The 13,117-nt window shown below is 51.4% G+C and overlaps 1 protein-coding gene across 2 annotated transcripts in view; it reads right to left on the bottom strand.

Annotated features, from left to right (window-relative positions):
* The window catches only part of KIRREL1 (kirre like nephrin family adhesion molecule 1), a 103,583-nt gene that overhangs the window by 10,291 nt on the left and 80,175 nt on the right, over positions 1–13,117 (bottom strand). The window contains exons 2-4 of one of the 2 annotated variants that reach the window (XM_023214144.2): positions 9,351–9,500; positions 7,449–7,598; positions 1,165–1,322 (exon numbers count right to left, since the gene is read on the bottom strand). In XM_023214144.2, coding sequence (XP_023069912.1) covers positions 1,165–1,322; positions 7,449–7,598; positions 9,351–9,500 — 458 coding nt within the window. The remainder of the gene's footprint in view (positions 1–1,164; positions 1,323–7,448; positions 7,599–9,350; positions 9,501–13,117) is intronic. The other variant, XM_023214145.1, reaches the window with a different exon arrangement.

The following is a 13,117-nucleotide window of genomic DNA, read 5'->3' as shown; positions in this document are numbered from 1 at the left end:
CAAACTACCTGAGGAAAGTCACATTATATTATATTATAATTATATTAAGGCCCCGTGGTTTGACCACCATGCATGCAGCTTTGCTGGACAGGCACAGTTCAGGGCCAGTGCAGTAACAATGGCTCCCTCGTGCTGCTTTGAAGCTCCATTGTCTTTAATGAATATGAAAAATGGGGGTGGATGACAAATGGATATTAACAAACCAACTTGTTTGGTTGCCAAAATGTAGCCCTGATGAAGAAAAATAACAGTTTTTGGTTGTGAAAAGGTTAAGTATCACTGAGGCCGAATTATTATTTGTCAAATGAGAAACTAAGGCCAAAAAAAAGTGAAGTGAATTTTCCAAGGTCACACAGTGTGTTGAGGGCGGAACTGAAGCCAGAAGCCAGGTATCCCTGGGATTGCACACTGAGGAGCATGGGAACATCCCCCTCCCCACACTGAGAATTGCTCCTGCAGCACCAGCAAAGGGCTGGATACACATATGTTCACCCACAGCTGGCAGGGTAACCCCAAACAGGAAATCTGGATTTGAATTCCAGCTGTACTGTCCACTGTGCTATGTAATCCTGGGCAAGTCACTTGATATCTTTCATGGCTTCCTCATCTATAAAATGTATACAAGGATCCCTGCTTCCCCAGCCCCTTTGTTGTGATGACTGGAATAATCTGACAAACAGATGCTGAAGGAAAGAGGTAGAAGTGATCAGTGGAGAGAAAGCACAGTCAGACCCGGGTACAAATCCCAGCTCTGCGCCAGCTGTGTGACCTTGGACAAGTCACTCAACCTCTCTGAGCACCAGTTTCCTCCTTTGTGAGTTGGAAATAATGCCTCCTTTATGGGACTCCTATGAAGATTAAGAGAGACTGTCCATAAAGTATTTAGCATGCACAGTGTCTGGCACTCAGCAGGTGTTTAATCCATGGCAACTTACTATTACTATTAATCTCTGCTCAGTACTGAATGACACAGTAAACCTGGGAATTCATTTCTCTTCTCTGGGTTTCAGTTTTCCCAACTGTAGAATGAGAGGGCTGAACCAGATGACCTCTAAGCCCCTCTCACGTCTGTGTGCTCCTGAGTCTGTGGTCAAACCCCTGTGGGAAAGGAGAGGTGAGCTGGGCTAGGCCCAGGAGGAGCTGGGGGAGCTGGCCGGAGCTCACCGTGCTGGCCACAGCGCCCTCCTGCTGCGTCCCGTCCCGGAACCAGATGATGGTGGCAGCAGGCTTCGCATTGAAGGCCCGGCATGTGAGGTTGTGGGGGGTGCCTGCCTGCAGTAGAATCACGGGGCCTCCGTCAATCCTGGTGTCCTCTGGGGGGACTGTGGGAGAAAGCAGAGCAAAGTCAGTGCAGGGTGTGGCTAACACTTCCCTGGTGACCAAAACTCCTGCCTCTGGAAGCATCCTTCCACCTGCACGTGCGCCTCTAGGTAGGCAGTAAGTACCACCTTACCCCCTACCTCCAGCCACTGTCTCCATTGCTTTTGTGGTGGCTTCACCTAGGTTCTCAGCTCACACATCTTTCCCAGTCCTTGTCTGTTTTTCTTTGCTGGCCTATAGTATTTTCTGGTACTCCATGCCCCTACTGGTTTTGTTGTTGTTGTTGTTTGTTTGTTTGATTTTGAGATGGAGTCTCGCTCTGTCGCCCAGGCTGGAGTGCAGTGGTGCCATCTCGGCTCACTGCAACCTCCACCTCCTGGGTTCAAACGATTCTCCTGCCCCAGCCTCCCAAGTGGCTGGGATTATAGGCGCCCACCATTGCTCCCGGCTAATTTTTGTATTTTTAGTAGAGAGTAGGGGTTTCACCATGTTGGCCAGACTGGTCTCAAACTCCTGACCTCTCAAGTGATCCGCCTGCCTCAGCCTCCCAAAGTGCTGGGATTACAGGTGTGAGCCACTGTGCCTGGCTCCATACCCCTACAGTTGCTCAGAGCTACACACTACAGATGGAAGCCTCAAACTTAGAGAAGGGCTGGGCTATCTCAGGCTCTGAGTACAGCTCATACCCTTCAGAGTCCGGCTTGGAAAGGTGGCTACCTCCATAGGACTTCTTGCATCCTCCCTCCTGTCTGCTCCTCTACCCTGGAGCAGCCAGATGGGCTGTCCTATTACAGTCACCTCCATGTCACACTGCTAGCAGGTGATTTTTCCCTACAGCACAGCTAACTATATGCCACTTCCCTGCTCAAGCACCTTCAATGGCTACAACTGCCTAGGGCATCGGTTCCAAGCATTTCAGCCTCCTGTTCAGGGTCCTCAAGCCAAGACCTGCAATGCAGTGCTTTCCATATGGTATGCCCTTCTCCCACAGCTTCTTCTGAAGTGCTTCCCATCCTGTTCAAATCCCAGCTGATGCACAAGGCTTTCCATGCGTAGCCCACCCCCACCATGGTGGCCCCCATCAGTCACTCAGAGCTCTTAGCGCCATCTGCCTTGGATTTTGTTTACTTATAACAGTTATCTAACCCTGCCCCAACCAAAACTGTTATCCCCTGGGAAAACAGCAACCCTGTCTCACTAATGTTTATATGGTCACCAGTGCCTAGAATGTGACCAAAGTAGGCTCTTGCTAAATGTTTAAAGAATTGAATTGACCGATGTCTGATGCTAGCAAACAAGGGGGGCTCTCCCTGCCCTATCTCCGTAGGCTTCTAAGACAAACCATACTGTAAGTTCCCTGAGGGTAGTGTCTGCTTCTGATATACTATCAGCACTTCAGTGTCCAGCCCAGTGCTTGGGGGATCACAGGTGCTTAGGGATATTTGCTGAATTAATGAATGGATGCTGATGAAATAAAGGCAGAAGGATGTTGATTATAATTTTTCTGGTCCATCCAGTGTTCACCAACCATAAATGACAAAGGAACTCCTGGGCTCAAGCAATCCTCCCACCTTAGTTTCCCAAGTATCAGAAACTACAGGTACACACCATCATGCCTGGCTAATTTCTATTTTTTGTAGAGACGAGGTTTCACTATGTTGCCGAGGCTGGTCTGAAATTCCTGGGCTCAAGCAATCCTCCTACCTCAGCCTCCCAAAGTGCTGGGATTACAAGCCTGAGCCAGCGTGCCCTACCGATAAAAGATTTTGTTTGCTTCTTGTGAGAAAGACAAGAAAGACTCAGAGGAGGGTCCAGAGGGAACACTCGAGAGGAGACCCCGGGAGACCAAGGGTGCCTGGTGGTGGGCAGGGCTGCTCTAGAATTTACACAATGAAGGTCTCTATGCTGGGGTTTCCAGTAGAAACTACTCGAAACCTGTCTTCGCATTCTGTTCAATTCATGCTTGCCTAGTGGTATAGTGGAAAAAGAATAAAACTTAGATTCAGACTGCCTGGTTTCAAATCCTGGTACCTTTGTTCACCTGCCCTGTGATCTCAGATGTGTTCCTCAAGTCCCTGAGTCTCAGTTTCTTCATCAGAGAAGAAACCAAGACATAACAATGCCTACTCACTAGAACCTCATGAAGATCAGATGAGATACTGTACATAGACTACGATGTGCAGGGCATGTGTGAGGTATGGAATGTATCAGCCTTACTGCCTGGACGAGAGTAGCAGTGGCTCCAACTCCTGCCTGGCTAATTATCTTCTGAATCCCTGGCTCTTCCTCCTTGTTCTGTGGTATATCTGGTTCCAATGCCAGATGAGGACAGGTTTGAGGATGGGGATGGGGAGCAGCTTGAAAAGTAGAGAAAGTTGGAGAGAAACAAATAAAGAGCTGCTGCTCAGGGCCTCCTGGTCTGCTCAGGCCCCTCTAAGGTCACACGTTGCTGCCACACCCGGGAGGAAGATCCTGCATGGGCAGAGCCCCGAGGAGACGCCATGCCCAGGTGTGTGCCCAGGCGTGTGAAGCCCCTCCACTGGGAAGGCATCAGCTTCCTCTGCCCTGGTAATGCTCCCTGCCCCTTTGTTCACGCAAACACTGCCCATCTGCCACCTCTGCCAGCAGTCCACCTTTCTCTGGAATTTTCCAAACTCTTTGCCTATCCTCCATGAGCTCATCCCTGCCCCTCATATCTGGGGCAAACAACAGTAAAGCTGTTAAGGTGCCTGCTGAGCCAGCTGTTAGAGGGCATGCGTCCATGTGTGCATGTGTTTATAAGCAAGTTTTTATGGTTTGTGACTTAAATGTGTGTGTCAATATGCTCATGTGCCTCCCCACACTCATATGCCCCCGAGTCTGTGGTCAAAACAAGACTTCGGTTTCCTTGTTTATAAAACTTCAAAAATAACATGGACACCTACTCCCACGAGTTGTTATTGTGGAGGCAAAGGAAAATCAAGAAGGTGAAGCCAACCATAAATGGTGGTGGGATCGACAATAATTTCTACCATTCAGTGAACGTTCACCTTGTGTCAGGCAAAGTGCCTCCTGTGTGTGACTTCATTTAATCCTTACCACAAAGTATATTTCTTTATTCCTTTCATGGTAAATATCATTAACTCCAATTTACAGATAAGGAACGGAGGCTCGAAGAGGATAAACAAATGTGCTCCGAGACAGGAAAGTGAGTTAGAGGGCAGAGCTGGGATGTGGACCAGGCTTGCCGGACCCAGAAGCCACACTCATCACCACGGTTTTGGAGGTCTGTGTATCTATGTTACGTCTGCATCTGTGGGGGAGTGGGAGGCATCCATTCAAAGTCCTACCCTAAGGAAGAATGACAGAGGCCATTCTGTGAAGAAGGCTGGCCTGGGGAGCTGGGGGGTCACTGAGGGGAATGGCTGGGGAGGAGGGAAGTCTATGAGGCTGATGTCATGCAGGGAGGCTGGTACCAGGCACTGGGCACAGCCCACTCCTCATTTCTGCCCTGCCTAGTCTCTGGGTCCCCCAGCTGCCGTGAGCAAAGGCTGTAGGTAAGCAGGTACGCAGGAAGGGATGCAGGAAGTGTCATGCCTTCTTATTGCCTCCGTGTGCTGCAGGTGGCAGGGTGTTTGAGAATTTAAGAAAAAGACAAGGAGAGGAGAGAGTGAGGGGAGAAGAGCAGCTGGACTATCCGTCCCTGTCTCCCTTTCAGGTTAAAGTTACTCCTGGGCCCCCCCCCCATCCTTCATCCATCCAAGTCATCCAGGCAGGCCAGCAAGGACCCACCATGCCCCCGAAACAAGTCAGTCAGCTCCCCTGCTATGTAGCTCTCCCTCATTGGCCTGCAAGCTTTTAAACAAGGCACTCTTCCATCTAGGGGTCCCATTGATATTCTCCTTTTCCAGGTTCTTCCTGGATTGAACCAAGCCACTGGGTACCATTATAAGACATTGTTACAGCAACACTTAGTAGCTTAGTTGGCCTTTCTTCATCTCTCTCTCTCTGTGATAAGGAAGGACAGAAAAGAGTATCAAGGTCCACTCATTAGGATGGGAGTTCTCCAGGGCAGCAGTAGCACCTTCCAGGGCCTACGATAGAGGCAGTTAGGGAGGAAAAAAGAAGGAAGAAGGTTTCCTAAAAGTCTCATGGTTCCTTGAAATGCTTGTTGAGCATGGGGCTGACACGCTTCAGTGAGGGATGAAAGATGATATCTTGGCATTCATGCTCACCCTCTAATTTTTGCTGTCTAACCTCATTCCTGCTCCTTGCTAATTCTTCCCATTTTAGTCCTAGAGAGGAAAAGCAAATCATCCCACAGACTTGAATCCTGGTCCTTCAGGGCCTTTACATCCAATGAAATTGGCTGTTGGGTCCCTCCAGTCCTCACTTATTCTGACACCTCACATTCACCCAGACCTTCACAGCTTACAAGTCCCCATGCAGCAAAGCAGCAGTTGCTAAGAAAAGGCTGGTGTCATTATGCCATGTTACTGATGAGAGAACTCATGCCCAGAGGTTGTCACCTCTTTAGGATCATGATGCCAAAATGGCCAAGGTGCCCAGGTCTCCTAACCACCAGCAGTCTAAGACTCTCTCTTCCCACTGTGCTCTGAGGACTTCTCATGTTCTCACCTCCCTCCTTGCAAAAACAAACAAAAACAAAACAAAACAAAACAAAAAAACAACAGGCTGGGTGCAGTGGCTCACACCTATAATCCCAGAACTTTGGGAGGCCAAGATGAATGGATCACCTGAGGTAAGGATTTCGAGACCAGCCTGGCCAACGTGGTGAAACACCGTCTCTACTAAAAAATACAAAAATTAGCTAGGCATGGTGGCGGGCACTTGTAATCTCAGCCACTCGGGAGGCTTAGGCACAAGAATCGCTTGAACCCAGGAGGTGGAGATTGCAGTGAGCCGAGATCACGCCACTGCACTCCAGCCTGGGCGACAGAGACTCTGTCTCAAAAAAACCAATCAACCAACCAACCAAATAAACAAACAAACAACAGAAAACCTTCCTTGTGCCCGAGCTCCCTCACCTCAGCTCCTCTCTCCTTTCTCCCATCCCTCTTGGGGGCTCCCCGCAAATTCAGTGATTTCAAGTTACAGGGAAGGAAAGGAAGAGAGGCAAACTATATCAAATGGAGGCAGAAAAAAAGGGACAGAGTCAATGTAAATAGGGAAGAAAGAGAGTCACAGACGGACAGTCCAAGCCCAAGACAGAAAGCGCAACAGAGGCAGAGGCCCAGCGAGACAACAGGGCTGGAGAGAACAGGAAGACTGGCGGATTCAGAGGTATTGCAAGAGTGAGGCTGGGGGCTAAGTGGGCAGCGGGGGAAGGGGTGTGCTGGAGCTGGCCTCATTCCGGTTCTGTGGCACTGCTGCAGGAGAGAGTCCCTTCATTATGCAAATGGCCTCGGGGGTTACCACAGAGGGACATCTGCTTGGTCCCCCAGTGGGTGGCTGGCGCAGGACTTCCAAGAGCTGCAGGGCTTCCAAAGCCAGCAGCCATCCAGAGACAGCAGGACCCCAGCCCTCTGACCCCCCACCCCAGTTCTCAGCCTCAAGGCCCATTCCTTCCAGTCCTAATCCCCCGTTCCTGGAGGAGGCCTCCAGGTGAATCTGAGAGAAAGGGCGAGTGCTGAGGGAGGAAAGGAGGCAGCTGAAGGGAAGAAGGGCTGTGTGAGGCTGGGGTGAGGTGGAGGAGGGGCACAGGGGCCCTTTGGGGTCTCCAAGGCAGCTGAGAAGAAAGTAGAAGGCAGTCGCCTCATCACCAACAAGCCTGCCAGCCAGGACAGCTGGGAGAGGAGGGCCCGGGTCTCCATCACTCCATACTTCCCTGTTCCTGGTCTCCACAGCCTTGTTTCTAAAAGGCAGAAAGCCCTGTCCCTGAGTGGCCGAGGCACTGGCTGGAGCAGAGAGGATGCTGGCCTCACACAGTCCACGCCCCGCCAGCACCCCACATCTCCCGCATGCCTGGTTTACTTTCTTCTACCTGGACTTGAGCATCAGGGCAGGGATGAGGAGGGTAACAGAGAGGGAGAAGCTGGGAAATTAAAGAGGGAATTGGAGAGTGGGAGAGACTGCCAGGATACAGAGAGATGGGGCCTTAAAGTACTGAAGGGCACTGGGGTCCTTACTGAGCACGGTGAGTTTGGCCCGCCGGGAGCGCAGGGCGGCCTCCGTGGCCTGGCACTCGTAAGAGGCGTCGTCAGAGAGCTCAGCATCTGTGATCTCCAGGTTGTACTGCCCAGCGTCTGCGGAGCCCACGACCCGGTACCGTGGCCAGGCTGCAGAAACAGAAAGAATGAGGCCCAACCTTGAAACAAGGACACATCCTCAGCCATCCCACACCAGTATTCCTCCCTCTGCCCTCTCCTGGGACACCACTGGCAGGTGAGAAGGTGAGGCACCAGACACAGACACCTGATGCCACGACACCCCATGGCGAGGCTGGGAGCCATATAGCCGGAGGAGCGGACAGGAGGGCAGCTGAAGCAGGGAGACCAGCAGGAGCAGATGAAATCTCCAAGGCTGTTTGCAGACAAATGCCTCTCATAATAATAGGAGAGAAAGAGGAGAGAAAAAGGCACACAGCAGGGAGCAAAGGAGAGGGGGAGAGAGGGAGAGCGAGTGTGTGGGCGCCAGGAAATATAGGGCATCGCGGCACAGACATGAGCTCACTGGAGCACCTCTGCGGGACTCATAAGGCAGAGGGAAGCCCAAGGCAGACCCAGGGAAGAAGGATGAGGCAGGGGCCCGCCGGCTCCCTGGAGAAGCCCCTAAACAAGAGTCCTGGTTTCCTGCAGAAGCAGTGGCTGAGGCAGTGGGCCTTGCCCTCCTTCCTCCAGGCTCCCTCACCGGCTTCTTGCTTCCCAGCCCACCCCTCACGTTCCCACCATCAGCTCCTTCCCATGATCTCCCTCTGTCCAGAGGCTATCGATTCTTCTCACTCCATATCTATTGATCTAACTCTCTCTCCCGCTGACTCTCTCTCCCGGTTTCTTTCTCTTTCTATCATCGATAGATCTACCAGACCCATCTCTTTCCCTTATATGGATTGCTCTACACAGACAAATTTCCCCTACCTGTACTAACACATAGAACTCACAGCAAATAATCTCAACTCCCTCAGCAACAATAAGAAAAAAAATATACAGCCCATCCCCCACACCCATACTTACTTCATTACAGTTCTTTAAAGCCAAAACGTGTTTTTACAAATCTCTTCTCCCATTTGGCTCAAAACTCACAAATGCACTTCTAAGGCAGACAGGCCTGCAACCACCATGCCTGTTTCACACATCAGTAAATGAAGGTCCAGAGAGCTGAAGTGGCTTTCCTAAGGTCACCCAGCTGGCAGGTGGTGGAGGCAGGACTAGAACCCAGGTGTCCACTCTGCCAGGCAGCCTTTCCAAGGGTCTCTTTACTTGCTTTAGAATATAGGAGGTTGGTTTTATTGTGTTTGACTGACTCATTATGTTTGCTTCAGCACCAGCTACATAGCCAGTTCTTAATAAAGGCTTGTTGAATGAATAAATAAATGAATGCTCAGGCTGATATTAAAATGAGTTTTTGGCCTCTGAGCAGACATCGCCTGGGCAGCGGGGAGGAGAGAGGCTGGAGCGGAGCCAGGCTGGCATGAGACACTTGCGGGACACAGAAGTTGCCTATGCCCTCTCCTACCCTTGCTGCAGACTCTGGAGTCTCCCAGCACCTCCTGCTAGCTGACTGTCTGCCTGCAGCGCCCCTCACGGATCTGTGTCTGGTCGAAGCTATCTTATGTAAAGGTCTCTTGGTTTCCCTTGACCTCTCAGGCTTTGTACTGCCTTCCTCAAGTCAGTCCTCAGTGGCAGGAAAGGCAGAGCTGCAGGGTGGGAAAGCTATAGAGATGGAGCTCAGTAGCAGAGACAGAGGGGAGGCTGTGGCACAGAGAAGGGTGGTGAGGGAACTAAGAGATGGTGAGTCCAGGAGTCTATGCTGAAAGTGGGGAATGGCGGAGAAGACGGGATAGTTTGGACGTTGGGTAGCCAGCCACTCACCTTTGAGGCCCTGGCCCATGCCCAGGGCCAGTCCGTCCTTGGTCCATTGCACAATTCCAGAGTAGTTGAGCAGCACACAGGGGAGCACGGCCCGCTGTCCAGCCACCACCGTCTGGTCAGCCGGCTCCTGGCTGAAGCGGGTCTGGGTCCCTGCAAAGCCAAAGCTGGCACTAGGTAAGATGAGTAAGAGGAGAGGGGCTCCTCTAAGAGGTCGCGCTCCCCATGCAGGAGGAGGGAGGGAGAGAGCCTCCAGTTGGGGATGGAGACTCTCTGGTCCCTGCCCCCCTTCAGCCTCAACCCCTTTGTTCTAAGATGCCAAGTCCTCATCTTTTATTCCTTCCTCCCTTTAAGGCCCATGGGAATGGAGTTCAGGAGCGGAAGTGCTCAGCGATCACACAGAAAACGGTGCACTGTTATATAAAGGCCTTAGAAACGGGCCTAGTCCAACCCTCTCATTTTACAGAGAAGGACCCTGAGTTCCAGGGAGGAGAGTAACTTACTCAAGGGCAAGTTAATGACAGAGCTGGGATTAGAGCCTGAGCCCCTGCATCCAGGTCCTGGCCGTTCCTCTACTACCCACTGCACCAGCCCACCCCCACATTAACGACTCCTGTTTAGACATGTGACATGTGAGCTGATGGGAGCCAATGTGAACCGACACACATGTGCAACTATGCCAGGTCCAATTCCTCCATGAAAACACCAGGGTAGATACTACGAAGCCGGCACGTCCACATGTGCGTATGGAAGCTTCCTGGGTGGAAAGTGTATCCAAAACAAAGTAGCTCTGAACCCACTTCTTGGCACATGTGCCCTGCTCCGTGTGTTCATCCTTTGCTCCCAAGTGCAGGGGGCCCTGAGTGTGTACACATGAACACACCTGCACACACCCTGCCTCCCTCACCGTGGGAGCTGAGCAGCCACGTGACTTTGTTCCACTCTCCCTCCGGCTGTGGGAGCTACACATGGCTGCCCGGCTGGCAGCTCGGCCGGGAGCATTTGATTAGAGAACTGCAGAGTAATTGCCTTTAATTGTGGAGCCTAAATGGAGCAGGGAATTGCATTGCGGGTTTTTTCTCCCCCACCACTCCCACCCACCGGTTCCAACCAGCACTGGTCGGCCCCAGTGGTGGGGCAGGCCTAGGCTCCTTGCAGAGCTATGTGAGCTATGGGGCTCAGCTTCCTTTGCCAGGTTGTGGGGAAAAAAGAAGGAGGACAAGGGAGTGACTGGAGGACAGCAAAGGAGAGTTCTGGGACTTCCTTGCCATGCTCCCAACCTGTCACACCAGGTAACTGAAATCAGCTCTCCCCAAAAGTCACAGCCTCCTCCTTCTTCTTTCCCCCCACAGCTCATGAACCTGCACAGAGGCCACAATCCCCAAATCTGACCCTTTCCTAACACAGCTTTCTTTTTTTTTTTTTTTTTTTTTTTTTTTGAGACAGAGTCTTGCTCTGTCGCCCGAGCTGGAGTGCAGTGGCCAGATCTCAGCTCACTGCAAGCTCCGCCTCCCGGGTTTACGCCATTCTCCTGCCTCAGCCTCCGGAGTAGCTGGGACTACAGGCGCCCGCCACCTCACCCGGCGTTTTTTTTTTTTTGTATTTTTTGCAGAGACGGGGTTTCACCGTGTTAGCCAGGATGGTCTCGATCTCCTGACCTCGTGATCCGCCCGTCTCGGCCTCCCAAAGTGCTGGGATTACAGGCTTGAGCCACCGCGCCCGGCCCACAGCTTTCTAAAATTTGTCTGACCCATCATCCCTCCTGTGTGTAAGCAAACTTAACTCACCCTCCCCACTCCAAGATCTCCCTCTAAGCCCCCACAGAAGTGGGATCCTAGTCTCGTCTCTTCCCTTCCTTTTTCTTCACCAGTCCCATTTCTCCTTTTCTTCCCAAATCTGCTGTACATGTCCCTCTTCCAGGAAGCCCTTCTAGCCCCATTCCTTGGCCTCTTGGGCAAATGTAACCAGTCGCATCACTCAGCTGCTGTCATCACTATGTACAGGGTTTCCTGTCTCAAACGATCAGGGGTTATGCCCAGGATTTTGTTTGTCACAGGATAGAGGGCAGCTGGTAAGTGAGGGCATTTGCCCTCTCTGTTCCAGCAGAATGGGAACATATCTTCTAAGGCAGAGGGCCAAGCTCTCTTCTCCATCTGAATCTCCCTGAACATCCTACATCCATCACCATTGGTTGTTGCACACAAAGGGGTCTGAAAAAGAGGTGGCCGGGGCCTAGAGTGGACTGATAACCAGAATGTGATCTAGCATGAGACAGACCCTTTACTCTTGATTAAGTGTGCAAATTTAGCTCTTTGGGTCTGCAGGGGCCAGGATGTTAGAAACAGGGTCTCCCATACTCCATGAGTGGCTCCTCAAGTCTGCTGACCTGATCTCTCATTCATGTTTTCTAAAGGATAATCCCTTTCGAGAGATCAGGGTGGCAGGTGCTGAGATCCTGGGGGAGGGGTGGGTCAGGTGAGCAGCCAACACTATTAATTCAAGCATTGCCCTCATTATTATTCAAATTTATTCATATCCTTGCGCATTTCTCTAGTGCAGCTACATGCTGCAAACTCTCCACACTCACATTTCTCCTTCCCATGGCCCCTGGAGCCCAAGTCAAGGGCTTAAGAGTGGGGTTGCTGGTGAGCCCTGGCTCAGAGGTGGAATTTATATGCATAGCTTTCCTGCATAGAGCCTGGACACCCCGGTCTCTCGCTGAAGTCTCTCAAGGACAGTGAGCAGCTGGCTCCTTGTCCACTTGGAATGAAGAGGAAGCTGACCCTGCAGCAAGACGGAGATGGGAAGCACTTGAAGTAAGAATCAGGAGACTGGGGTCTTGTGGAGGTGAAGAGTGGTGTGACCTTGGGCATGTCAATTCCTCATCTGGGCCCCCATTTGCTCACCTGTACAATGACAAGCCTGGACGAGGAGCGCCAAATCCCTCTGTGCCCAAATACTAAGAGTATAGGTTTAGGAGACAGACTATGCTTTACATATTGCCTATGTGGCTTCCTCACCCAGTGACCTTGGCCAAGTTACTTGCTAAGCTTCATTTTCCTCCCTGGTAAACTGGGGAATGTTAATGTCTATTTCTGGATTGCCGTCAAAGTCAAATGAGATGAGGTGTGTATTATGCTCGGTATAGTCCCTTGCCTATATGCACTAAATGGCAGCTATGATCATTATTTCTCCTGAGCAGTTAAGACAGTTAGAGGGACAACTCGAAACCGGAACAGGAACATGACAAAGAAGTTGGTATCTGACTTTCTGGGAGTTTTGAAGTTTCCTCTTGGTTTAGGTCTGACTAAAGCAATTCAGTCCAGACACAGGGGGGTGGAAGTAATAACGCTGCAGAGAGTCGAGAAAGAGGGGGAAGTAAAGACATCTCGGGAATTTAATTCGATGGAAAGGTGGCCTAGATCCTGAGCCTACTAAAGCCACAGGCAATGTTTTCTGGTCCCAACATAGCCCCTGCAGCCAACACAGAATCCCAAATAGAGTTCAGATGCCCCTGGGTTATGCCGACCTGGCTTATGATTACGGGAATGCCCCAAGTCTGCCCTCACAAGTGCTGTTCTCTCTGATCTGTACACATTAGGCCTTTGTCACCTCTTCAAGCCCTTGCACAGGCCTTTCCCCGGGGAGGACATTGCTCCCCTGCTCCCTCGGGACTCAAACAGTCACTTCCTCTGGGAAGTCTCCCGTGACTTTCGTGTAGACCCTCAAGGCCTTCCTACTCACGTCTCACTTCTGCTGTAGTAGGGCCC

This window comes from Piliocolobus tephrosceles, chromosome 1 (assembly GCF_002776525.5).
Source record: "Piliocolobus tephrosceles isolate RC106 chromosome 1, ASM277652v3, whole genome shotgun sequence".
Taxonomy (NCBI): Eukaryota; Metazoa; Chordata; class Mammalia; order Primates; family Cercopithecidae; genus Piliocolobus; species Piliocolobus tephrosceles.
Note: the sequence above shows the minus strand (reverse complement) of the source record. Positions and strands in the feature narration are given on the sequence as shown.